The sequence below is a fragment of the Convolutriloba macropyga genome, chromosome 8 (genome assembly GCF_964194025.1).
Source record: "Convolutriloba macropyga chromosome 8, txConMacr16.3, whole genome shotgun sequence".
NCBI lineage: Eukaryota > Metazoa > Xenacoelomorpha > Acoela > Convolutidae > Convolutriloba > Convolutriloba macropyga.
This window is the reverse complement of record NC_134475.1, coordinates 48424800-48451621: the sequence shown is the minus strand read 5'-3', so window position 1 is coordinate 48451621 and position 26822 is coordinate 48424800. Positions and strand designations below refer to the sequence as shown.

General features: G+C 37.5%; 1 protein-coding gene across 1 annotated transcript; it reads right to left on the bottom strand.

Moving 5' to 3' along the window:
* Window positions 1–260: 260 nt before the first annotated feature.
* LOC142344160 (sodium-coupled neutral amino acid transporter 7-like) lies at window positions 261–26822 on the bottom strand. The gene is made up of 6 exons (XM_075395685.1): window positions 26592–26822; window positions 20232–20289; window positions 8913–9059; window positions 3435–3550; window positions 1868–2085; window positions 261–696 (listed from the first exon to the last, which is right to left on the bottom strand). Exons 1-6 carry the CDS (start codon window positions 26735–26737, stop codon window positions 281–283), a joined length of 1101 nt encoding a protein of 366 aa, XP_075251800.1. The 5' UTR covers window positions 26738–26822; the 3' UTR covers window positions 261–280.

The window sequence follows — 26822 nt, the reverse complement described above, 5'->3', positions numbered from 1 at the left end:
GTCCCTCTGAAAAGAAAACCATCTACATAAATATTCCCAAGGAATAAACTGCGATTATTTTTAACTTCTAAATCAATTCAAGGCTTCTTTACACCCACCGCTATTGTTTTATTGCAAACTTGAAATTTAAATGATTCTCTTTGAAAGTTTTATGGGGTGAATGGTAGAGGACCATAGAACAGGTATACTCCTCTAAAGCTCATCCCTGTGCGATTATTATATCTTGTTGATGTCTCTCATCTCAAAAAAATGGAGCAGGATTCAATAAATTATTACTCTATTAATTAGGACACTCTATATTGGATGGTTCTGAATTGTGAACAGACATGACTGCATTCGCAACACCCAACCCAAAAACAAACAGACCAAAAGCACAGAAGAAAGTTCCAGTCACTCGCATTGTCCAAGAGACTGCACCGTTTCTGTATTTATTGCGCATGAAAACTGAATACCGCTGAGAGTAGGGTTCTGATTGGGTGGCCAGGTGTTCATCGTATATGAAGGCTTTCTTATTTGATGTTTGTCGATCAATCTCCCTTATTCGTTCCTCTTGCGAGGATGTCGAATTGTCCTCCCACTCTTCGAAGGCAGCACCGAATGAGTTTCGATCAAGTTGATTGTGTTTTGATTTTGAGTCTTTTGGATACACAAACTGCTGCTTCTCGTTCACGTATGTCGATTGAATCATAAAAAGGCCTGAAACAACACACCATTAAAAACTCCACATTACAGCCCTTGCAAACGTCAGTACGATAATTTTTCTCTAAGCCTAGTTTTCTCTAATTATATATAGGATGTTAAACACCAAAATAAAGAATTGAGCTGAGCCGTATTCGTATCTTTTCAAACTCCTTCAAATCAAATTCAGACGAATGTATCTTCTTCTTGAAATAAAGACTCGGATGGTCGGCAGATAACTTTTACTATCTGGACTATGAACGACTTCCAAGTAGTACTTAACAGTTATCTGCCCACCATCCGGTTGTTTATTTCAGGAAGAAGATAAATTGAGCAGTGGACTGCAAGTGAGACAAGTTAAGAGACAGGTATTCTTCCTCTATCTTCCTCAATACCATAGTGTCCAAAAAGTCTATTTCCTACAAGTCCTATATTGGTAATCACTTTGTCAGCTTCGGTAATGGAATAAGAGAATTTTCTAAATAACAGGGCATATTTATTGAAAATCAAAACAAGAGCTAGAAGAATTCTCCTCAAATCTTTCAGGTAAGAACAATAGAAAGCTAATGAGGAAGAGAGAGCGTGGGTAATATGGTCTCACCTTTCTTTGCTCCTTTTCTGTCCTTGCTAATTTTCTCGACATTTTACTGATTCTCTTCATTTTCTCGATGTGTTTTTTATAATTGAAATTTAAAAAATATGAACTGGTAACTTGTTAACTTGTAATAATCAACTTAGCGTCACGCGGTGGGAATACTCAATTAAGATATTATTTTGACACAGCAATGCTTGAATGAATTTCCGACACTCTATATTTATAATTTTTTAAAATTTTCTACAGGTATTGTATGAATTTATATTTTTAAGGACCGGAGAGCGAAGGCAATTGTAAAACAAAACCAGCTTGGCTCACAAACATAGTTATAATTTTTCCCTAATTAAGGAAAAATCAGAGTATGAATCAGAGAAAAATCAGTGCTGATTCAGAGTCTGAATTCGAGAAAAATCAGAGTTTGAATCAGAGTCTGAATCAGAGAAAAATCAGAGCCTGATTAGGAGTCTGAATCAGACAAATTCAGGGCAATATGTGACCTCAATCAGACTCTGAATCAGTACTGATAACGTTCTGAGTTTCGTTTTGATTCAGTACTGAATTTGCCTTAGCGTTAGGTACGGGAAGTAAATTAACCTGGGAATATGAAGTAGAAGAAGGTGGAGAGAGATCCAGTGAAGGAGGCAGCCACACTGATGTTAGGCAAAAATATGGCCACGGCTAGAGTGATCACAAAATGCAAAACCGCTATTGAGTACCTCCTCACCCAACTCCTTCTTCCTTGTGGTACACCACAGTTGTCTGTATCCTCATCCAATCGTCTCAACTTCACCCACACTTTGTTTATACTCACCCTGAGAAGAAAATATAGCCTTCAATGCACAGGAGCAATTCCTGAGTCGATTTCATTTGACCCCCCCCCCCCCCTTAAATTTATTTTTATTCAGAAGATCTATTCAAGTTATGCCATGAACTTTCAAGCTAAGTGTGGAATTTTTATATTGAAAGACATGAAAAAACTACATGATGCAAATTCTTTTAATTAAGCGTCTATCATATCACATCTAACACCCCTAGTCGAGACAGGATGTTAATTTGCAAGATCTTGCAAGAGGATGTTAATCTTGCAAGATCCTGCAAGATTCTTGCAAAAATATGTTAATCTTGCAAGATCCTGCAAGATTCTTGCAAAAATATGTTAATCTTGCAAGATCCTGCAAGATTCTTGCAAAAATATGTTAATCTTGCAAGATCTTGAAAGAGGATGTTAATCTTGCAGGATCTTACAGTCACTCGGGTGCTAAAGTGGAGCAAAAATAGGCTAAATTGCCACGAATATTGTTACATGAAATTACAGATGCACAGTTGACGAACTCTTGCTTAGTATTATGATTACGCACTGCATCGTGTTTAATGCTGCCTTTTAATTTTTACAACTTGTTATGTCTCGACGTGATGGTTAATCTTTCGGATCTATTCTGTCCCCCCCCCCCCCCCCCCCCCCAGCTAAGTGAGCATAAATCATATATGACCCCCACGCGCACGTGCTATTTTCTTACATAGTAACGTGTTGTATAACAACATATAATTTGTAACTGGGGGTCATAAAAAACACTGGGGGGGAACAGAATAGATCCAATCTTTCTTGTTTACTCTCTCTAAGTTGACCTGCCAATATCTTGCTTCCCGAAACCCATGCAAAGTTTTGATTCCGCGTAACGACAGGTAAAAATTTTGGCAAGATTTTAAGGCTATCAAGTTTTGTTTCACTGGCACCCTTCTATGAGAAATTAAGTTCCATTACAGTTCTCTTAATTCCATTCCTCGATAGGATTAAGAGGAAAGGGAAATATTTATTCATCCAAAAACCTGTAAAACTGATTAATTTCATATTTATTACTGTTTCAGGAAACAGTTTTTCTCTCTTTTGTAACCAAACTAATCCAGACATAATTTTGATTAGTAAAATAACTGCACAAGAACTCAACGACACAATAACCTAATAACCTAATTTTTAAAAGAAAAATAGCAAGATTTGAGTTTGTAATGCCAAGTTATAACTGTACGATGCATGTGTTTGGGCCTTGTTGGTATAAGATATTGTTTGACTTCTTAAAAAACTTGTAGTTTTCAAAAATTGGTCTAAGAAGTCTAAATATAACAAGGGGAATGAGAGGTTGCAATACAAGATGTTGGATGTAACCTTGTGATAGAGAAGAGAGTGGGGTATGACATCATGACTGCAATCAAAACTGCTATCTGTGCCACCAGCACTTTGTTGTCACTCGAGTCATAGTCCAACAGGATATTACCACTAACCTGTTATCAACAATCATTATGTAGATATCACAGCACTCCACTGAATAAAGACATAAAACTTTGTTCTCATAGTTTTGGTGTATCATCATTTTGATTATGCCATTGTTGCCTAAAGACAAGTATATAAATACGCTCTAAAAAACTTTTAGGTTTTGAAAATGCTGGTAAAATTAACTTGATTGTGCAGGCAGGTCAAATTTTCCTGCACAACAGCTTGCCTGCAAAACGCGCACGAATAATAACCTATACATTATATAGAGCGTACTACGACAAAGCACCCCACCCAGGTTGAGGTGCCATCCGGAAATGACTTCCCGGGAAGCCGGTTTACAAAAGTCCCGGTAATCGTACAAGGTCATATATGATTCCCGGTAACCATAAAAGGTCATGGTACTAGGAAATAGCATATGCCTTGTATGACATCATATATGATTTTTGTATGACTGCTAAGAACTGACAACCCGGGCTCTGATCAGACCATGCTAGACGAAAGAAACCTCTGATCAGACCACCGACACCAGGTGTCCACTGATCAAACTGAAGTGCACTGCAAACACCATATGCGCTTGGAGTGCGCTCGAAGTTGTCTCTGATCAGAACCTTGTCAAGACAATTGTGCGACCATGGCCCAGAACAAACCCAGACCATAGTCCAGTCGATTGTGGGCTCAAATTATTGATCAGACAAAGTCACCTTGATCAGACTTTTTTTTGCGCTCAGAATCACCTCTGAGCAGACTCAACGGCGCTCGAAATAATCTGATCAGTGAATGGTTTTCACTATGAACGAATCTCTTCATTTTTGCTATAATATATTTCTTTCATAAAAATTGATGTTTGCAGTATTAAATTCATCTAAGAGAGATGATAGTTCTAAAAATATTGCTAATGTAAAGAAAAACAAACTGCTGACAAAAAATGTATTTAGTTGACCATCAGTGCTTATTTCTGACTCAATGGATGAACTAAGACAGCTTTCCATAAGAAAAGTCTTTGTCTACAGTAAACCAAAATTTCCTCTTAAGAGGACCGTCATTTGCTATCAGCTGGACCCTTTCGGTTCTGATTAGAGCCATCAAATTCTAAATGTGTCTCTGATCAGATTGCTGCTTTTTTGTTGCCTCTTGGCAGAGGCAACAACTCTCAGTAAAAAAATTTTAAAAAATCAACAGAAAAATTGCACTCACTTTGGTCTCTTATCAGACCCAATGGCACAAGAAATCTTCTCTGATCACACTACTGTGCGCTTGAATCAAACTCTATTAAAACCAACCCAGACGCAAATGACACCTGATCAGACCATACCCAGGCCGAAGTGACCTGTGATCATACTATTGTGCGCTCGAACCAAATCCCAGACACTGTAATTTTGATCTGGAAACACACCTTGTGTGATGGGTATGAACAGAGGTCCCTTCCGTCCGGCACCTCAACCTGGGCAGTAGATTGAAACACCATATAGCATTGAAAAACTGCAAGGAGAATAAAAACCATAGCTGGCGTTTTGCAAGAAAATATCCACAAGCGCGTCGTAGATCTGCAGTATCTTTTTAAAAATTGTTGAATTGTTGAACTTCTATTAGAAATCTGATCAAATTATGGCCTTATCTTTTAGTTGCTCTCAGGTAAGATTCAAATAGAATGAAAAAAAACTCAGTTGACATTATCTACTTTAAACTGAAGAAAAGTCACTTTGATAGCGAAGAATTCGTTTTTGAAAATGTGGTAAGACATCTTTGACCAAACACTGAACCACGCAATTGACCAAAGACAGGCTCCTCCAAAAGTGGAAAATAACTTGTCACCTAATTCAGTCGAATTTGCAGGAATGAGTGAACAAATATCAGACTGGAAGCGATCGTGATGTAGTATGGTCACAAAAATTGTCAAGAAAAAACCGAAACACATAGCAGGACCAGTCCTGAATTACATTTATAGAATTAATTCATAGAATTAATAGAATAGAATTGATTAATTATTAGTCTACTTAATAGAGCATCCTCTAAAAAAACAAATCATTATTAAAGATGTCCGCGAAAGCAAACAGAACTCAAAAGAATTTCAATTTATTTAATTTTTATTTCATTTTTCTAAATATCTGTCGAAAAGAGGGCTAATAAAAATGTTAACTCCAAAACCTCAAGTGCGGAGGACGTTTACACAATGAGAGTTTAGAAAGCAGACGCCAATTTTATGGAAAACCACCGAGATACGAAAAAAAGGACAACAAAACGGCTTCACAGTATTTCGTCGCAAATAGGTGGTATCAAGTCATATAAACATGTAAAAAAATCTTAACTCCTCTTTTCCTTCTAATATTTTTTAGATGAAAGGTTTAAATCAATGAAAAAAATCAAAGCAAAATTTGGTTACCACGTAACAAAATTGGTAACAAATGGAGAAATGGAGACAACAAACTAAAGTTCAAAAATATTGTGAAAACAAATTTTTTAAAAGTCAAAAAAAATATTAGCATTTAACCTATAAAGTGAAAGCGAAACAACTACGCCTTACTTGAGAGCAATTTAGACCTAATTTTTGTGACTATAAAACAAAGAAAAATAATTACAAAATGTGAAAAAAAACAAATTTTTCCTCAACAATGGTCACAGTCGAAAGAACTGTTAGCTATGGATAAAACCATTGGATGAACTCATACATGACCCACTAGGGAAACGCAGGTGATGTCATTAACGAGACTAAGTGACCGAAAATGTGAAACAACCTCCAGAATTAGCGAAAGCGAAAAATGAACCTAATTATATTCGGAAACAAATTCTATCAATTCAGTCAAATCCTTCAGTTCTGAATTGAATGAAAAATTACCTCAAAACTGACATATAAAATGGCCAATTAAATTTTTCTTTAATGGAAAGAAGCGACAGAATAACTAGGCAACATTAAGAAAGCTGCACAGTTTAAACGAAAATTTCGATGAACGCAAGTTGTATCAGAGTCGTGAAAACCATTAGATATGAATCGAAACTTTTAACTGCTCAAATTGTTACTCACGAAGGAGCCACTCAAAGCTGTCCACGAAGAAATTGTCTTAATGGACGACAAAAAGTCCGATGAAAGAGAAAAAAATAGATACTTTTTTAAACAAATGGTGTAAAATTCGTTAATGCAGTTTGATTTCTATTCAAATTAGTAATGTAAATTCAGAAAACAACTTCAGTTGAGTGAGATTCTCATTAGGGAAGACTAATTTGCTGTGCAATAAGAAGAACTGCAAGAGCAGGCAGATTTAAAAAAAAATATATAATTTATGAGATAAATAGCGTCTGAGTATTGAAATCATTAGTTTCCTTTTTTTGAGTTCAAACAATTGCTATTAGTTATTGTGACAGCACACGCATCCACTTTCAAACGTTTTATTCAGGAAATGTATAGAAAACAGCAAAAACAGAAGTGAATTCTCCGCGCGTATCAAAATTCACTGTTAACAACAGAAATGATTCTCAATTGATTTTAAAGCATCTTGAAACAATATTGCTCGCTTTTTGCTCCGCTTACTAGTCAATTGTAGTTAAAATCACTACCTGATGTTCATTTTTCATTCACAAGAAAATATCAAAATAAATTTGGACAGATCTTAGAAAAGACAGAGCAAAAATACAATTTTCAAGTTCTTTGAATTGAATGAAATTAGCATGACAAGTCCTGAGAAACAATTCAAAGACTTTTCAAGACTTTTCTTAACTAGAGAGAAAACTAAAGCTTGAAATGGACTCGGAAATCACCAAAAATAAATTAGTTTCAAAAATTTTGAAAAACAAAAAAATTAAGTTGCCGCACTTCAGCAAAAATCACGATCCAGAAAGCAAAAATTTGATCAATTACTGCTTTCTCTTTCAACCTGAAAAATCGAGTGAAAAGTTTACACCGCAAATTTTTTCCCTTTTTGATCCACATCTTGCATCGGCTTGACCAAAATCACTACTGAATCTGGCTTCAAAAATTATAATGTGTGGACACACCAGAGTCGAGTAGGTTTCCTGAAGATTTCCATTTCGGCTCGTTGCAAAAGTAACTCTATACGCACACCAAAGTTTAATCTTTTAAAAAATTAAACTGTTTTCTTGTCATTCCATTTCTATATCCATTTCATGAACAACTGGAGAAAAGCAATAATAGTTTTCTAAAAATTCTTCACAACTTGTTGCTCCATGCTATGGCTCTCATTAGATCTTTCAATAATTTTTTGTTCACTCACTGACGTGTTGCATAGCGGAAAAAACAAAAGGAGCCAAATAAAGCTATAAAAACGGAAAAAAGGACGAAAACTATTAACAAATTAAATTCGAATTCTGATTGGAGGTATCAATTTTTTTGACAAAATTCTGTTGAAGTTCACTGTTGAGATCACAAAATATTTTCTACGGATAATTTGTACAACCACTTGTATTGAATCGGACTCTACCAACATGACCCATTGAACGATATAAACATTTAGAGAGCTAAAAAAATTAAAAAATGAATAAAAAACAAAACTCAGAAACAAAACAATTTCAGTGAAAACTGACCTATCAGATGTCTTCTGTATTACCTCACCCCATACAATAAAACTATACGATAAGTAATTAAACCCGAATAATCAGAAAAACAATATAAATATGCATAATTTTTTTAAAATAAAAGGCCTAATCTTATCCAAATTTTCCTCACCAAATAAAACTTAATGTCAATCAAATTAAAATAACATTTTGATCAGTCAATAACACAAAAGATTGACATCTATCAAGAAATTCCCGCTGCACAAAAACAAATTGAAGAAGGATAGAAAAACGATGAAAAAACGTTTGAAGCCGTAAATAACTAAAAAAAAACATCAAGATTGCATCTACAAGTGTAATATTTGTTTCCGACGGTCAAAAGTGATTCCAAAAGTACAATTATGGGTGAGTATGTCTGATAAAAGCCCCCTTTGATCGAAAAATTTATGTTATTAAATTTAAAGTTATTATTTAATGTTTCAGTTAATAAATTCCTTTGAAAAATCCCAAAGTCTCCAAAAAATTGCTTGCTTAGATCTTTTTTCAGACCTTCTTTCTTATTTTCCGCAAACCGGTGTGAACAAAACCACCACTCCATCATCTCTGCGTACTCCAAATTTGTTCAACAAAAAAGCTGAAATTAAGGGCTTTAACACGTGCGGCATTAACTTTTACATCCTTTTTCAGGAAATAAACCAATTAATTAAATAGATCACCATAACTCCTCTTCGAATCGAAAAAAAGTCAGAGCTAGACAAAATGCCAAGAGAGGGCTAATAGCCCCAGCTATCGCTTTGCGTCTATTAATCATAAACTTTCAATTTGTGGCGAAAAGAGGGGAAAACGGTTTCCCATAATTGTTCATACCCCTTGTCCATTTTTGAGGTATCCGAATGTGGCAACTGGGAGGTAGATGGATGTCATGATGATGACGCTGCCCAGAATAGACACCAGATATTTGGATAAACGAGGACTGGAAAAGGAGCCAAACACTGGATAGCCATTGGTCATACACTGCAACAAACAACTTTTGAAAGCTCCTTATATGGACTTAACGGATGAAAAAGGTACAGCCAAACTGGCGCAGAGGAGCATTACAAAAAATCGGAATTAAAACCGAATATTGGCCTGCGCTTTGATTAGTCCATTTCGATTGTAAGGTTTTGTGCACAACAGAAATCTATCCAAGCGCGACCCCCCCCCCCCCCCCCAGTGGATGAGGGCAAGGAGAGGACAAGTGGTGCGACGCCCGAACCAAATAATAGATAATTAAGCGAGGATAACGAACTTATTTTAGTTTTTCCTAGTATAAATGCATTTTGACAATTGAAATAGTATGTTTGCCCCCCCTCCCCCCCCCCCCCCCCAAGCTTAATGGGTTCATATTATTTGCAGCTTCCGGCGTCCGTACCAATTTTTTACATAAAAAGTTAATTTGTAATGTTACGTGTTTTGTAAAAAGACTCGCATAAATTACTGGGGTGGGGCAACTGCAACTGCAATTGAGACAAGGTCTTCTACCCCCCCCCCCCACCCAACGGATTTTTGTTACACTTCTGTAAATTACACATTGGACTACCCTGGTCAAGGTGTCACCGCTAAAAAACGCAAAATTATGTAAGATTGGCGATAAATGCGTTGATTTTTTTTGTATGATCAACGCTTGGGGCGTTGAAAAGAAAGAACTGCTGTTTGTAAGCGTAGTTCTTACATAATTTTGCCTCTATGCGTAGATCTAACATAGATTTTCAAAACGTAGGTCTGATATAATTTAAATACTTAAAAATAAGCTTTGATCTTATATACTTTAGCGTCAAGGTTACAAAAATTTTGCTTGGCTTCTGATATAGCGTGTAATTTAACTGTGATCTTCCAAATTCCATACGTTGTCTAAATTCTCAATCAGATATAAAATTATCTGTAGCTTGCCGTGGAAGAAAGTTGTGTTTTCATTTGTTTTTTTTTGACATTCTGATAATCTGACATTTTTTTAAAAAAAGAAATCTCATCGGGTGAATGAGTTGTTCACATCCAAACATGATTGGTATTGGAGTTTCTCTTTGTTAAAGGAGCATTAATCAAAAATATATTTTCGTGGGAAAAGCGGAAAGTTGTAACAGAAATATAGCAAAAGTGATAAACAAACATGTTTAGTGCGTTTTGAGGACACAAAAAGATTCATTAAGTAACTTCTTTTCTGTGATAGTGATTGAACTATCTAACCTTATGAGTTTTTAGCACTCAACATAATGCCGAGTTTTGATAAAATGTTTCCGCCAATTTTATAATTTTTCAATTGTCAAAAAACACGTTGCATTTTTCCACTGTCCACGATCTTGAGTGCAGCTCCATATGAAGTACCGCGCTGTATGTTTTTTTTGTTGAGGCATCTGTTTTCCATTTCTCTTTTTGTATGGGATTATTATTGCATGAAGAATTTTGAAATTGAGCTCCTGAGCCTTCTCGATATTAATGAACGATCGTGGAAGCCAGTGTCAGGTAACAACTAAGTTTTCGTTGAGTTTGATGCTGTTTCAACCCAAACTTCCCTTAGCTAGCTCTGAGTTGTTGACTGATGTGTTTCTCTCCTTATGAAAGTTTGATGTTCTATTTGTTCAGTCTTCTTGGAGTTTTTTTTTAGTTCAAGAAAGCTTTCTTCTGCCTTTTTTGTCGCATGTACTGGGTAGGTACATTAGATTCTATGCGTCATTGGCTTTGGTTTTTTATTCTTTCATTCGATTTTGCTTCACAGAGCGATGTGAAACGCTTATTCTTTTATAGATATTGCAAGGGCAGTTTTGTAGATGAGAGTTCCAACAGCTTGTTGATCTAGTTGAGGATAATTAATGTGAAGGGTGCGTTCTCGTTCTGTTCTTACAAACTCAAGAAACAGTTTTCAATTCGAAGTTCAATTTTGCGCGACTGATTTCTTTTAAACTCGCGCTGCCCTACATGCGATTGATTGGGTATTTGACGCCTATTATGGGGTTGATACATCAGAAGCTCTGGAGGTAGGAAGTAGGAGCTAATCATGCCAGACACAAAATTACCTTTAGCGAGATCTTTGCCAAATTAATTGAACATGCAAATTGATCCAACTTCTGTGGGCCCACTGTAAAACTGGGATTCTAATTGTTACGGGGAATTTTCTTCTTATTTGTTTTAATTCATTCTCCCCATCTACATTGCGGCGTTAATTTCCTCTGCTTTGTTTGTTCAGCCTCATAGACTATTTCAACTTCAATGTGGTCTTTGTATGTAGGCAAAATCGAGTACAAGAGGTCAAACACCTAAGGCTTTATGCTGAGTAACCCTCTAGGTTATCAATGGCAATTATTGCTTTTTCTAGCGGATGAACGACAATGTCTGGCGTTGTGTAAACAAAAACAATATGCGGTTCCGAGTTGATCGAGAGGAGTTCGCTAAATGTACTTTTTTTGAAATTTAGCTGAATCTGATTGAGATATTCCACTCCAAATTTTGTTAAGATTGTTGAAGAAAATCGAACAGCAATTAACTGTTTCATTTGGCCACGAGCAACGGTAAATTGATATAATTTTTTTCTTCCAAACTTTAGCACAGGTTTTTTTTAAATCAAACGATACTTGTTGTTTTGCAGGCTTTAAACAAAACAACATACAAATCTTCAACTGGTGACATTAATTATATAGATGCAACGTTATTTATATAATTTATGGTTGTAGGTTTTTTAATTCGTTTTTTTATATAGTTTCTGTTCTCCAGTGCAAAATTTTTATCTCAGTAATCTTAATAGATATAATACAATAACAACAAAAAATCAAAAAATTGATAACAAATATATTGATAGAGATAACAACAATAGTAATACTGACAATAAATATGCTAATACTATAATAATAATAATGAAAATAATAATAATAATGATAATAGTAATAAAATTAATAATAATAATAATAAGAATAATAATAATAATAATAATAATAATAATAATAATAAAAATAATAATAATAATAACAATAATAATAATAATAATAATAATAATAATAATAATAATAATAATAATAATAATAATAATAATAATAATAATAATAATAATAATAATAGAAAGAATCATAATATTAGTAATAATAATAACAATGATAATAATAATAATAAAAATAATAAAAATGATAATAGAAACATTTTCAATAGCAACAATAACAAAAACAATAATAATAATAATAATAAAAATAATAATAATAACAAAAGAAAAATGTTAATAATAATAATAATAATAATAATAATAATAATAATAAAATTAATACTAATAAATATAAAAAAGTATTGTTAATGTTAATAATAATAAATATAACAGCAGTGAAAACAATATTAATAATAAAAAAATTTTAATATTACTAATACTGATAAAAATAATAATAGTAATAATAAAAATAATAAAAATAAAATTTGTGAAGTAACGTTTCAGAATAGGATATCTGACGTGTAATTTGAGGATTTAGTGATGTATGTATTGGATGTATTGGATTGGTCCAAATCAGTTGGTTGGTGGAATCTATATTATTGTTGCGTGAAGGTGTATAATTATGAGTGTTGTTTATGCCTTGGAGTAACTGGAATATCAAAACTAGTTTGTGCAGGAAAGTTTATTGCGCCACAAGGCGACTGAATCATATCTTAATTCTATCTTGTCTGCACTTCTCTATAAGAAGTCAATGACACTTTAACGATATAACATTCTAACAGACAGGTTGCATGAACTGAGCAATCCGCTCAATTTGATTAACAATTTGTACATAGACAGTAAATAGATAACATAAAGATTAAGTGTTTATAAGTAGATACGATAGTTCTTGGTTACTGATACTGAGTTCTATCTGCTCCTGTATCACACTCCCTCCACTGTATGAAACTCTTTCTCAAAGTGTTTCATCTAATTCCCTTAAAATTTCCGAGTTTACATCCGAAATGTCATCTAAAACCAGTGACACTGGTGGGGTTTTCTATTCTTGTGAAGTTGTGCTGCTCTTTAGTGAATGAAATGATGTGGGAATGTTTGGTGGTGAGTCGTGTTGTTTTTGAGTTGTGTCCTTGATGTTTTGTTCCAGTTGGGTATTTGTGTTTGTATTTGTTGGGATTATGCAAATGTTGTTTGCTTGTTCGGTTCGTATTCTTTCACGTTCCTTTTTAATTGCAATATTTTCTTCATTGGGGTATTTTGTGTTTTTTGTTGTTTCTGGTGTTTGGTTGTCCAGGAATACTTCTTTTGGAGTGTTTTTTTGAGGAGTCCGGTTTAGTTGCTTTGATTTTGTTCACGGCTTTGTCAATTTTTGGTGTCGACTTGTGTTAAGTGAATGTTTGTTGTTTGATTGTGTTTTCGTTTCCAATTGGTGGGCTGTCGGGTGACGTTATCATGAATAGAGTGGGATCACTTGTTGCTATGATGTTATGGGTTGTGCTTGAATCAGTGTCGATATCGAAATGTCTTGTGTTTTCTGATTGTAGAATTATGGCTTTGTCAATTTTGAGGAATGACCGGTTGGCATCAAATTGTATACTACTTTGTAAAGCTGCATGCTTTGCTCCTTGTTGGAACTCTTCGCCTGGCGATTACTTAGGGGTTCTGGTTCTCTTGCGTGACGTCTCGGTTTTGAACCAGTTGGTTGTTTTCTTCGGTGTTGATGCTGCCTTTCTACTCGGTTGTTTTCGCTTTTGATTCTTGATGGCTACCTCTTAACCTTTTCTGGCGTCCAGTTAGTCTTTTTTTTGGAAGTTGATGGGTTAATTTCCGTGGCCTTCTGTTGCTTGGCTTCTTCTAAACAGAACTTTTTAATTTTTTCTTGGTTTCTTTTATATTCGCTTACCGTTTTACATGCGACCATGTGTATTAGACGTGGTTTTTGTTCAATAATTGGTGGTTTTGGTAATGTTTTTTTTCGGTTACGACTGCTAAGTCTTTTTTTCTGATTACTGTGTTTTTTTTAATGGTGTGTCTATTGTGATTGTGTGTGGTGAGTAACCGGTGATTGCTCCGTCTTCGATGATTTTCCCTTGTGGTGCAAGTGTGTGGCGTAAATTGTATTTCAGATGGGTGTATCTTACGTGTTGGCGTGAAGTTTTTCTGTGTTTTGGAGAGATGAACGTTTTCTGAGTTGTCGCTGTCAGAGTTCAGTTGTAGCAGTTGGTTATTGTCCGCTGTGCCGCTTGCCTGTATATCTGGAGGAGATAGTAGACTATGTTGATCTTCTGGATTGTCCGCTTCGTCTTCGCTGTTCCTGTATCGTTTAGGAATCTGTATGTTCCTGTTGCTTTCCGTCCTAGTATGTTGAAATTGCAGTGTTTTTGTACTTGTGGGTCTAATGGTATTTGAATATATGCGTATTTTAAGTATTTTTTTGAAAAGTAGAATAATCCATTTTGTGTACTCCACTCGGAAACGTAGGTTGCTACTGCATCTGTGAGATGGTCTATGCTTTGCATTTGGTATTTGTTTTTGTGGATTGCATCGTTCAATTCTTTTGAATCTAATGCTGTTTTGACACATTTGTCTTTTTTCACTGTTATTACCACTAGGCTTATGAAATATTCGTCTGAACATTATTCTAATCTCATTATTTGTTCACCTTCGATTAGATTTTCTAATTCTTTTTCTACTCGTTCTAATAGATGTAGTGGTACTCTTCTTCCCTTGTGCTGTGTGGGTTTGAAATTATCTTTGAATGTTAATTTTGCCATGTGGTTTTTTGATCTACCTAATCTAGTGCATAAGTGTGGATATTTTTTGAATATCCATTTGATTATTTTTTGTTCCATCGTTGTGTCAGATATTAATCCAATTGTCTTACCAGTTGGTTTTGAAGCTGTAAGATGTATTCCAAGTTTGTGAAGGATATCTCGTCTCATAAAGTTTTGTGGAAGATTGCTCACTAGTAGAATTTTGCAGTTTGTTTCTGTCCACGATCCTGATTTGAGATTTACGTTCATTACTACTTTCATTTGAATATCTTGGTTATTGAAGCATTTATACTTTGTTTTTTTTTCCGTAAAGTTGGATATTTTTGTATCCGGGTATTTGGCTGTTATTTCATTGGATTCATGCATAAACGGTCTTGGCGATACAGTATCGGCTAACCATTCGATTTCCGAATTCCGATTTTTTTTGTTTTGAGCCAGAATTCCCCACTTATGTCTTTGTTTAATGAAACATTTTTTATTTCCCTGAAACCAGTTGGTCGTACAACGTTGATAGATGACCAATCCTCCATAAGTACTTTGACGTACAATGCTGCTTCTCCGTCTACCGTTTCTTCTTCTTGTTCATCTTCTTCTTCTTCTTCTTCTTCTTCTTCTTCTTCTTGTTCTTCTTCTTGAATGAGACGGACTCTGCGTGTTTGTTGGAATTGTTGTTGCGGAGAATATTTGTTTTCTTGTCTGGGTATGGCTGGTTTCTCTTTTTGGGCATGGGTGCTTTGCATAATGATGTGTAGTGTCTCGTTTTCTTGCACATTTGGCATGTGAAATTTTGTGCTTTGCACATGTTGAGTTGATTTCTGATGAACGGTTGGCCCTACTCAAAACCTGGTTCTATTTTGCCCGATGTTGGTGTTGGTAGTATTGTTTGTTTGAATTGTCTTTGTTGTGTTGGGTTGCGTGGGTTGTTCCTGAAATATGATAGTTTTGACCAATTGGTTTTGCTTGAATGAGCCTTTAATATCTCCTGTTGGTTAGCTTGACCTCTCTCTCTGTTTATTGTGAAATTTAACACCTGTTGTAGTGTACGAACTTCTGATAATAAATCCATTTGGATTGATGTGTTTGTCTTGTTTGAGATGAATAGATCTTTTACTAGATCCTCTTCCAGATCTTTAAATTTGCTTATCACTCCTGTTTTGCGAATTCTGCTGTAGAATGTTTCGAGTGATTCATGTGGTTGCTGCAAGGATTTGAAGAATTTGAATCTGTCGAATGTAGTGTTCCGTGAAATTGTGAAGGTGTTATTGAGTTCGTGTACTAATTCGTGTGTGGTGCATTTTTCTATTTGTGTGTGTGGTTTGTTCTGGTGGCATGTTCTTCTTGCTTCTGCTCCCAGTGATAGATATATAAGGCTTTAAGTCTTTGTATCTGCCTCATCCAATGGTATTCTGTCAACTAACGCTCCTTTTCTTGCTTGACTTTACACTCATTCTAGAAGTCGACTCTTTGTTTTCTTTGTCTGCCTTCTTCGTCTGTTCGTCTGTTTCGCCTTCTAGTTCTTCTTCGTATGTAGGGAGTGTAGGGTAGATTAAATAAGTTGGCTGTGGTTTTAATTTCAGTAGTTTGTCTACTTCCATTATCGCCATTTTTAGTGTCTAAAACCATTGTTTTCACTCTATAAGGGGTGTTGCTCCCGATTCCCAAAATGGGTTCACTTCTAATGGATTTTTTGTTGACTGCGCCATGTGAAGTAACGTTTCAGAATAGGATATCTGACGTGTAATTTGAGGATTTAGTGATGTATGTATTGGATTGGTCCAAACCAGTTGGTTGGTGGAATCTATGTTTTTGCTGTGTGAAGGTGTATAATTATGAGCGTTAATTATGGAAGTATCTATATGCCTTGGAGTAACTTGAATATCAAAACTGGTTTGTGCAGAAATGTTTAAGGAGCCACGAGGCGACTGAATCATTTCTTAATTCTATCTCGTCTGCACTTCTCTATAAGGTGTCAATGACACTTTAACGATATAACGTTCTAACAGACAGGTTGCATGAACTGAGCAATCCGCTCCAGTTGGTTAACAATATAAACATAGACAAAAAATAGATAACATAAAGATTAAGTGTTTATAAGTAGATATGATAGTTCTTGGTTACTGATACTGAGTTCTATTTACTCCTGTATCACAAAAAAAATGATAAAAATAATAATGATAATAATAATGATGAAAATAATAATAATAATAATAATAATAATAATAATAATAATAATAATAATAATGTTAATAATAATAATAATAATAATAATAATAATAATAATAACAATAATAATAATAAAATTAATAATAGTAACATTAATAATAATAATGATAATAATAATAATAATAATAATAATAATAATAATAAAAACAATAATAATAATAATAATAATAATAATAATAATAATAATAATAATAATAATAATAATAATAATGATAAAAAATTAATAATAAAAATAATAACAATAAAAATAAAATGATGATACTTTTAAATGTAATAATAAAGCCAAAATTAACATTTGTAACAATTAAAAACGAAAAGAATTTTAACCTAAAAAACTTGTGAATACTTAAAAGAAAAACATAAATGAGTACTTCTCCCAGTAATTTCCGATAATCTGAAACATATATGTCTCACTAGCTGTTACAGACAATGGGCCTCATGTTCCGTATTATCTTGTGTGTGACGCAAAACGCTGGGATTTTTTTCACTTAAAATTGACAAAAAGTTGTATTAATCTGTAAAAAAATTGAGGAAAAAACGTTTGATTAGTATAATGCTTTGTACAATGCCAAGAAAGCTCATATTATCATCAACTTTGGTACCCAAGTATTGTATGAATTTTAGCTGTTTTATATCGTTTTAAAGTTATATTCCGTTGATTATCTGCATATGCAGAAGACTGTAAATCATTCTTTGGATGGGTTGTGTTTATGGGTTTATGCTCGACACATATTCTCGCGTTATATAACCACTGTCCGCAATTTTCAGTAAAACCTTCAACTAAGTGGAAACAAAATTGCTCTAAAATACCCGGCTCCAGATGTTGGCGGTTGTAAGCAGAAAGTTTTGTGGGTAGTATGCTGAATGTGTTGAAATATTTATTTTAGGCATTGAATGGGCTGAACAAATATATATTCCGCACCTTTCAACACAATTCTTACAAAATTTTAGCAAATTTGTCTGCACATCTCTTACATATCGGTATGAAAAAAATCCCAAATTCAGTACTTTCAGCACAGTCATTACATAAATTTAATACTTTTCTTACAAAAATGCAGCAGGTTTTTCAACTTATTCCATACATAATTTCATCACTGCATTTTTACAGCTCAATTCTTATAAAATTTTAGCACTTCGTAAAAAAGCAGAATTTTCGCGCTTTCAGCACGTTTCCTACATAAATCAAGTTGTATTTTTACAAAAAATCAGAATAACTTTCAATACATTCCACTCATAAATTCTACGCTTCACTCTCACAAAACCTAGCACAACTTTCTGCACAGTCCTTAAACATTCTAAGCGCTTTCTTCACAAATTTCATCAAATATTTTTACATATTCATTACATAAATTCAAAATTTCGAAAATTCAGCGCAATTTTAGTATAATTTTAGCACTTCAGAAAATGGGAGAATTTCAGCGTTTTCAGCACAATTCGTTTTTAAACATTTTAAGCGCACTTTTGTTGCCCACCATTGCTTATAACGCAGTCAACATGTTCACTCTGCCATCTTATGCAAATCTGAAGTGCTATCAATCAATCAAAATTCTGCGTTGATCTTTTTAAATGATAAATCATATTTTTGCAAGAGAGAACAACTGAAAGAAAACAAGAGAACTTAAGATAGTTGCTGGCTTCAGGCTGCTGGCTTCATTAAATCAAAAAGGCGGCAATACATTTCAGCTGCAAAAACTGATCTTATGAGTTTACAAAATTCTTAAATCTTTTTAATTCAGTCTGCTCTGGTGCATTGCTGATTAGCCTTGTCAGTTGCTGCTTAATATACAGAAACTGCAAATATGTCAAAGTTTTCCAAATTTGCAATTAATCAATTGTGTAAGGAAAACATAAAAATGTGTCAGATAAGTGCTGAAATTGCGTAAGATAATTGATGAATGTTCCGAAAAATATTTAAGAAATGCGCTGACTGCTGCTGAAAAAAGTATTTTCCGGCGGATAAAAAATATTTTCCTTACATAATTATCCAATTATTGGGTTGACAAACACTGAAATGTAATAGATGAATATACAGTTCAGCACATTCAGCGGATAGTTATGTAAGATTTATCTGCTGAAAAATTTTTTTGCAGCGACTGTCAGCGCCTTTCTTACATTATTTTACGGCGAAAACCGACCCAGGTATTAAATAATTACTTGAAAACTGATTTCGATTAATTGCTGTATATACGAAAATCGTGATATAAATACTTGTAAGCCGTCACTGTTGTCAGCACACGCTATAGCAACTCTATAGCAAAAACTCTATATCCCGGGTCGAGCAATTTCTCAAATGTTATGTAAAAAACGCGCTGAAATGCGCTGACTTTTTTTTAAAAAGTTCAGCGCAAAAACATTACACAATAATGCGCTGAAATGTGCTGAAATGCGCTGAAACGTTGCAAGAAATGCGCCGAAAATTCACATGGTTCTGACGAACAGTAAGAGTTTTGATGTCACGGTGAAATGTAATACTGACTGCGATATGGGGCAATAATGAGAAAGGGCCACTTTAAAAATTGAAAACTCCATGGACGATGACAAATTTCACCAAGTTGCCTCAAAAACAGTGTAATTTAATAATAGCTACCATACCATCAATTATCAATTCTTTTCCATTGGCTTCATGTTTAGGTTTATAAGTGTAATGTCATAGGGCATTGGCGTGAGTTAAAGAAAAACTTTAGAAAGCACTTAAATTCGTTCGACAAAAAATTTATAATTTTTTAAAAAAAATTTGGCATTGTTTTCTAGAAATTTATAAATGTTTATGTTATTCATTATTGTCCAAAAATTTTTACAGCTTTTCCATTAATTTTCGACCAGGGAATTACAAAGCGGATATTAAATTTTTGTCCAAAAAAATTAACGGATGCTAACTGACTTTTGGTTCAGTTATCACAATTTGAAGCTATATTTTTTGACAGTTTAATTGGACCGTGTTCAGGAAGCTCTTTCGTGGAATTTGACTCACTGTTCTTTAATAGATTTTTCTCATATTAGTCACACTATGCCAGCCAAAAGTGACAAAAGTTGTAAAGTACTGTGTTACTTTAAATAACTAAAAATTGGAGTAACTATAAAATTATTGGTCAGTTACAAATTTCTTCAGCAGGAATTTCACAGAACTTCTGTAATAGGAGAACAACTTTTTTCGTAATATTCAATGCCAAAGTTAACGCTTGAGATAATATTCCAGCTTCGACCATACAGCTGAAATCTAAAATCTAATGATTCTGTTTTTTCGCTCACCTGGTATCCCAGGATGATTGTTGGCAACGCGTTGAAAAGATCTACAATGCTCCTTGGTCTGGAAACAGAAAAAGACACAAATGATGCTTTGAATTCACGAAATAACTGAAATAGTAATCAGTAATTTGAATCTTCTCGGATCGAAGCAAAATTTTTCTTCGGAATCAATATCTGTTTTGAAAATGATTATTTGAATGCCTTAAGGATGAAACTTACTAATGTCTGTCCGATCTGGCCCAGGGTGAACACAGACTGTTTGGCCTGGTCCAAACCTGAAATTGAGTCTGTTCGGTCTGAACCCCCACTGTCGGCGAACCAGGTCCTTCTGGACAATACCTGTCTTGGGTCGAGGACTTCGTCCAGACTCAGGTTGAGGTCATCGACCCAAAACGGGCATGGACCAGATGGACATCGGTCGCAGACATGGGACTTCAGACAGAACAGTCCCAAATTCAATTATGAACAACATCGAACAGACGCTGGTCACCTTGGGCCAGACCAAACAGACCCAAGAACTGGGACAGAACGAACAGAACCAAGACCGACCCTGGGTCACAACGAACAGACCCAAGACCTTGATCAGATCGAACAGAACCAGGGCTGACCCTTTGCCAGACCGAGTAGATCCAATAGCAACCCTGGGCCAGACAGAACAGACGCAAGGCATGGGCCGAATGAACAGACCAAAAACCAAACCTGGGTTTGACCAAACAGATCCAAGACTAACCATGGGCAGGACCGAACGGACTCGAGATTGGTGACATTACGACCACACCCAATGCCGACCGTTGCCCAGACTAACCCTGGGCCAGATTGAAAGGAGTTTTGTTACAGACTATGAGCTCGGTCACACCGCATTCCTGTCAGCGACCTAGCTCGGTCTGGTCGATACCTGTCTTGGGCCGAGTACATCATCCTGGGCCAGGCGGAGGTCCTCAGCCATAAACAAAATTGGACCAGCCGGAATTCTGTCGCAGACATGCGGTTTCAGACCAATCAGGTCGAAATTCAGATATAAACCAGACCGAACAGACACAAAGAGGCTAACACAAAAAATAATGGTTCGCGGTCGCACCAGAAAAAATGTTTGGATCAAACCGAATTTTAGATATGGAAACGAACGAATTGACCGAAAATTGGGCGGAACCAGACCAAACAGACCGATGACTGGGTATGGGTCAGACCAAACAGACCAAATACAAGGTATGGGCTACAACGAACATACCATATTCAGGTATAGGACAGAAGGAACTGATCGACGACGTGGTATGGCTAGAGAGAACAGACCCAATTGTAGTATGAATGGACAAAACAGACCAACCTTGGTTTATGGGCCAGAGTTTACAGATTAACTTCAGTTATAGACCAGACAGAATTGACCTAATTGGGATATGATCTAGACAGATCCAATGCAACTCAGGCATGAAATAACAAAACAACGCGATCGAAACTTTCTTTGGACTAGAAGCTTGGTCGCACCCCACCCCCTGTCCGCGACCTAGCTTCGTCTGGTCCATACCTCTCTTGAGTTGAAGACATCATCCTGGGCCACGATGAGGACCTCGATCCAAAACAAATTTTAGCAAGTCGGAAATTTGTCGCTGACGTGGGGCTTTCAGACCAACCGGAACAACATTGAGGCCCGAATAGACCTGAGGCCGACATTGGGCCAGACCAAGCATACCCATGACCAGACATGGACAGAACCGAACATACTCAAGAGCTGGGAAATAACAACAGGACCCACGGCCGGCCGTTAGTCAGACCGAACAGACCCAAGAGAAACCCTGGGCCAGATACAACAGATTTAAAATCTTGGCCGAATGAACAGACTAAAGGCCAAAACTGGGCAAAACCAAAGAGATCCAAGACTAACGATGGACAGAAACAAAGAGACTCAAGACCTGTTACACTAGGGCCCGACCCAAGGCCGACCGTTGCCCAGACTGATGCTGGGCCAGATTGAAAGGAGTTTTGTTACAGACTATAGGCTCGGTCGCTCCGCATCCCTGTCAGTTACCTAGCTTCGTCTGTTCATTAACTGTCTTGGGCCGAGGACATCATCCTGGGCCAAGCAGAGGTCCTCGACCAAAAACAAAAATGGGCCAGCCGGAATTCTGTCGCAGACATGGGGTTTCAGACCAGCCAGGTTGAAATTCAGATATAAACCAGACCGAACAGACACAAAGAGGTTAACACAAAAAATAAAAGTTCGCGTTGCACCAGAAAAAATGTTTGGATCAGACCGAATTTTAGATATGGGCCCGAAGGATAAGACCGAAAATTGGGCCGGAGCCAGACCAAACAGACCGATGACTGGGTATGGGCCAGAACAAACAGACCAAAAACAAGGTAAGGGCCACACCGAATAAACCATATTCAGTTATAGGGCAGAAGGAACAGATCGACGACGTGGTATGGCTGGACATAACAGACCCAATTGTGGTATGAATGGACATTACAGACCGACCTTGGATTATGGTCCAGAGGTTACGGATTAACTTCAGTTATAGACCATACAGAATTGATCTAATTCGGATATGATCTAGACAGATCCAATAAAACTCAGGCATGAAAAAACAAAGCAACGCGATCGAAACTTTGTTTGGACTAGAAGCTTGGTCGCACCCGACCCCCTGTCCGCGACCTAGCTTCGTCTGGTCCATACCTCTCTTGAGTTCAGGACATCATCCTGGGCCACGATGAAGACCTCGATCCAAAACAAATTTTAGCCAGTCGGAAATTTGTCGCTGACGTGGGGCTTTCAGACCAACCGGAACAACATTGAGGCCCGAACAGACCTGAGGCCGACACTGGGCCAGACCAAACATACCCATGACCAAACATGGACAAGACCGAACATACTCAAGAGCTGGGAAATAACAACAAGACCCAAGGCCGGCCGTTCGCCAGACCGAACAGACCCAAGAGATACCCTGGGCCAGATACAACAGATTTAAAACCTTGGCCGAATGAACAGACTAAAGGCCAAAACTGGGCAAGACCAAAGAGATCCAAGACTAACGATGGACAGAACCAAAGAGACTCAAGACCTGTTACATTACGGCCCGACCCAAGGCCGACCGTTGCCCAGACTAATGCTGGGCCAGATTGAAAGGAGTTTTGTTACAGACTATAGGCTCGGTCGCTCTGCATCACTGTCAATGACCTAGCTTCGTCTGGTCATTAACTGTCTTGGGCCGAGGACATCATCCTGGGCCAAGCTGAGGTCCTCGACCAAAAACAAAAATGGGCCAGCCGGAATTCTGTCGCAGACATGGGGTTTCAGACCAGCCATGTCGAAATTCAGATATAAACCAGACCGAACAGACACAAAGAGGTTAACACAAAAAATAAGGGTTCGGGTCGCACCAGAAAAAATGTTCGGATCAGACCGAATTATAGATATGGGCCCGAATGAAACGACCGCAAATTGGGCCGGAGCCAGACCAAACAGACCAAAGACTGGGTATGCGCCAGACCAAACAGACCAAATACAAGGTATGGGCCACACCGAATATACCATATTCAGTTGTAGGCCAGAAGGAACAGACCGACGACGTGGTGTGGCTGGACATAACAGACCCAATTGTGGTATGGATGGACATTACAGACCGACCTTGGATTATGGGCCAGAGGTTACGGATTAACTTCAGTTATAGACCAGACAGAATTGATCTAATTCGGATATGATCTAGACATATCCAATGCAACTCAGGCATGAAATAACAAAGCAACGCGGTCAAAACTTTGTTTGGACTAGAAGCTTGGTCGCACCGCACCCCCTCTCCGCGACCTAGCTTCGTCTGTTCCATACCTATCTTGAGTTGAGGACATCATCCTGGGCCAGGGTGAGGACCTCGATCCGAAACAAATTTGAGCCAGTCGGAAATTTGTCGCTGACGTGGGGTTTTCAGACCAACCGGAACAACATTGAGGCCGAATAGACTTGAGGCCGACATTGGGCTAGACCAAACATTGAGAGGACCGAACACACTCAAGAGCTGGGAAATAACAACAGGACCCATGGCCGGCCGTTAGCCAGACCGAACAGACCCAAGAGAAACCCTGGGCCAGATACAACAGATTTAAAACCTTGGCCGGATGAACAGACTAAAGGCCAAAACTGGGCATGACCAACCAGATCCAAGACTAACGATGGGCAGAACCTAACAGACTCAAGACCTGTTACAGCACGACGCGACCCAAGGACGACACTTGCCCAGACTAATGCTGGGCCAGGTTGAAAGGAGTTTTGTTACAGTCTATGGGCTTGGTCGCTCCGCATCCCTGTAAGTGACCTAGTTTCGTTTGTTCATTACCTGTCGTGGGCCGAGGACATCAGCCTGGGCCAGGCTAAGGTCCTCAACCCAAAATCAAATTGGACCAATCGGAATTTTTGTCGCAGACATGGGGTTTCAGACCAGCCAGGTCGAAACTCAGATATAAACCAGACCGAACAGACTCAAAGAGGTTAACACAAAAAAGTGGTTCGCGCTCGCACCAGAAAAAATGTTTGGATCAAACCGAATTTTAGATATGGGCCCGAACAAAAAGACCGAAAATTGGGCCGGAACCAGACCAAACAGACCGATGACTGGGTATGGGTCAGACCAAACAGACCAAATACAAAGTATGGGCCACACCGAGTGTACCATATTCAGGTATAAGCCAGGAGGAACATATCGACGACGGGGTATGGTTGGACAGAACAGACCCAATTGAGGTGTGATTGAGCAGAAGAGACCGACCTTGGGTTATGGGCCAGGGGTTTCAGATTAACTTCAGTTATAGACCAGACAGAATTGACCTAATTGGGATATGATCTAGACAGATCCAATGCAACTCAGGCATGAAATAACAAAACAACGCGATCGAAACTTTGTTTGGACTAGAAGCTTGGTCGCACCCCACCCCCTGTCCGCGACCTAGCTTCGTCTGGTCCATACCTCTCTTGAGTTGAAGACATCATCCTGGGCCAGGATGAGGACCTCGATCCAAAAGAAATTTGAGCCAGTCGGAAATTTGTTGCTGACGTGGCGCTTTCAGACCAACCTGAACAATATTGAGACCAGACAGACCCAAGAACAAACATGGACAGGACCGAACATACTCAAGAGCTGGGAAATATCAACGAGACCCAAGGCCAATAGTTAGCCAGACCGAGCACACCCAAGATCAACCCTGGGCCAGATAGGACAGACCCAAGACTAAAGACCCATGAACTGACTAAAGGCCCAACCTGGGTAAGACCAAACAGATCCAAGACTAACGATGGAGATAACCAAACAGACTTAAGACCTGTTACATTACGCCCAGACCCAAGGCCCACCGTTGGCCAGACCGAGCACACTCAAGGACAACCCTGGATAAACTGAACAGACCCAGGATTTGGGCCGACCAGACAGACCAAAGGCCGAATAGCGGACTCGAGACCAACCATGGGCCAAACTGAACAGATTTTTTCTGCCGTTGGCCATACGGACTTGAACATTTAGAACTACACATAGAGAATGACAATTTATGCAATTCAAAATTTACTCCCGAAAACTTACTTACACTTTTTTGATTGCTTTTGACCAAAAAATCATCCAATCCAAGAAGCACAGCGTATTCAATAATCGAATTTCAGTGTATTTTTAATTGTCTATCTCTTTATTGTTGGTTTCTAAAGATCGGCTGATGCTTGCAAAGTTGGTCATTTCGGGGCTTTAATATTTTTTGTTAGCGAGGATTGGCTACAGTATTGAGCTCTAATGAGTTCTAGGCTTTGATCTGTCCAAATAGTTCGTTTGACGCTGATTAGAGCTATCTTTCTAATATTACCTCTCCAAAGAAGTTAACAGTATTTTTTTGTCGGGGCCGCATCAGAAAATATGTATTGCTCTGATGAATTTTTGGTGTGGGCTAGACCCAACAGATCAAAGACCGGGTTTGGGCCAAACCGAACACACCCAATTCAGGTATGGGCCGGAGGAAAACTGACCTACGACGAGGTTTGGGCCAGAATGAACAGACCAAATTCATGTATAGTCCAGGCAGAACAGAATGAAGATGGGATATGAGCCAGAGCGAACAGATTCATTTCAGGTATGCGCCAGACAGAACTGACCCAATTGAAGTATGGGCCAGATCGAACAAATCCAAATCAAGTATGGGCCAGACGGAGCTGCTCAACCGAAAATTTATCCAGACTATGAGGTCGATCGCACAGGATCCCCCTGTCCGCGACCCAGGTCCGTATGGTTCATACCTGTCTTGGGTCGAGGATTTCATCCTGGGTTATGTACCCGCCCTGAAATTGATATCGACAAAAAAGGACAATATTGGAAAAATATAAAGACGACCAAAGTGACATACTTTTTATCAATGACTGCATCGTTTTTTGGCCCGTACATTGCGTAGTCGGCCACAAGGACACCCATCATATAGACCATAGAGAGGACACCCAACATGCTGGGGTACTTGAGGAAGTCGAGTGTCTTTGCAAGGCAGAGGGGGAACATGATTATGAGACTGCAGATGGGTATTGTGAATGTCCTCTGCAGATACCAATGTGCACAGTACTCACTCTCTCCAAATATTCGCACG

What these genes read in the sequence shown, in the direction of transcription:
- LOC142344160 (XM_075395685.1), bottom strand. Translation starts at nt 26,737, where the DNA reads ATGTTCCCCCTCTGCCTTGCAAAGACACTCGACTTCCTCAAGTACCCC. An exon ending in CAATCATCCTGGGATACCAG is followed by an intron (nt 9,060 to 20,231) that starts GTGAGCGAAAAA and finishes TGTTTGTTGCAG; the next exon opens with TGTATGACCAATGGCTATCC. An exon ending in ACTCTCTTCTCTATCACAAG is followed by an intron (nt 2,086 to 3,434) that starts GTTACATCCAAC and finishes TTTTCTTCTCAG; the next exon opens with GGTGAGTATAAACAAAGTGT.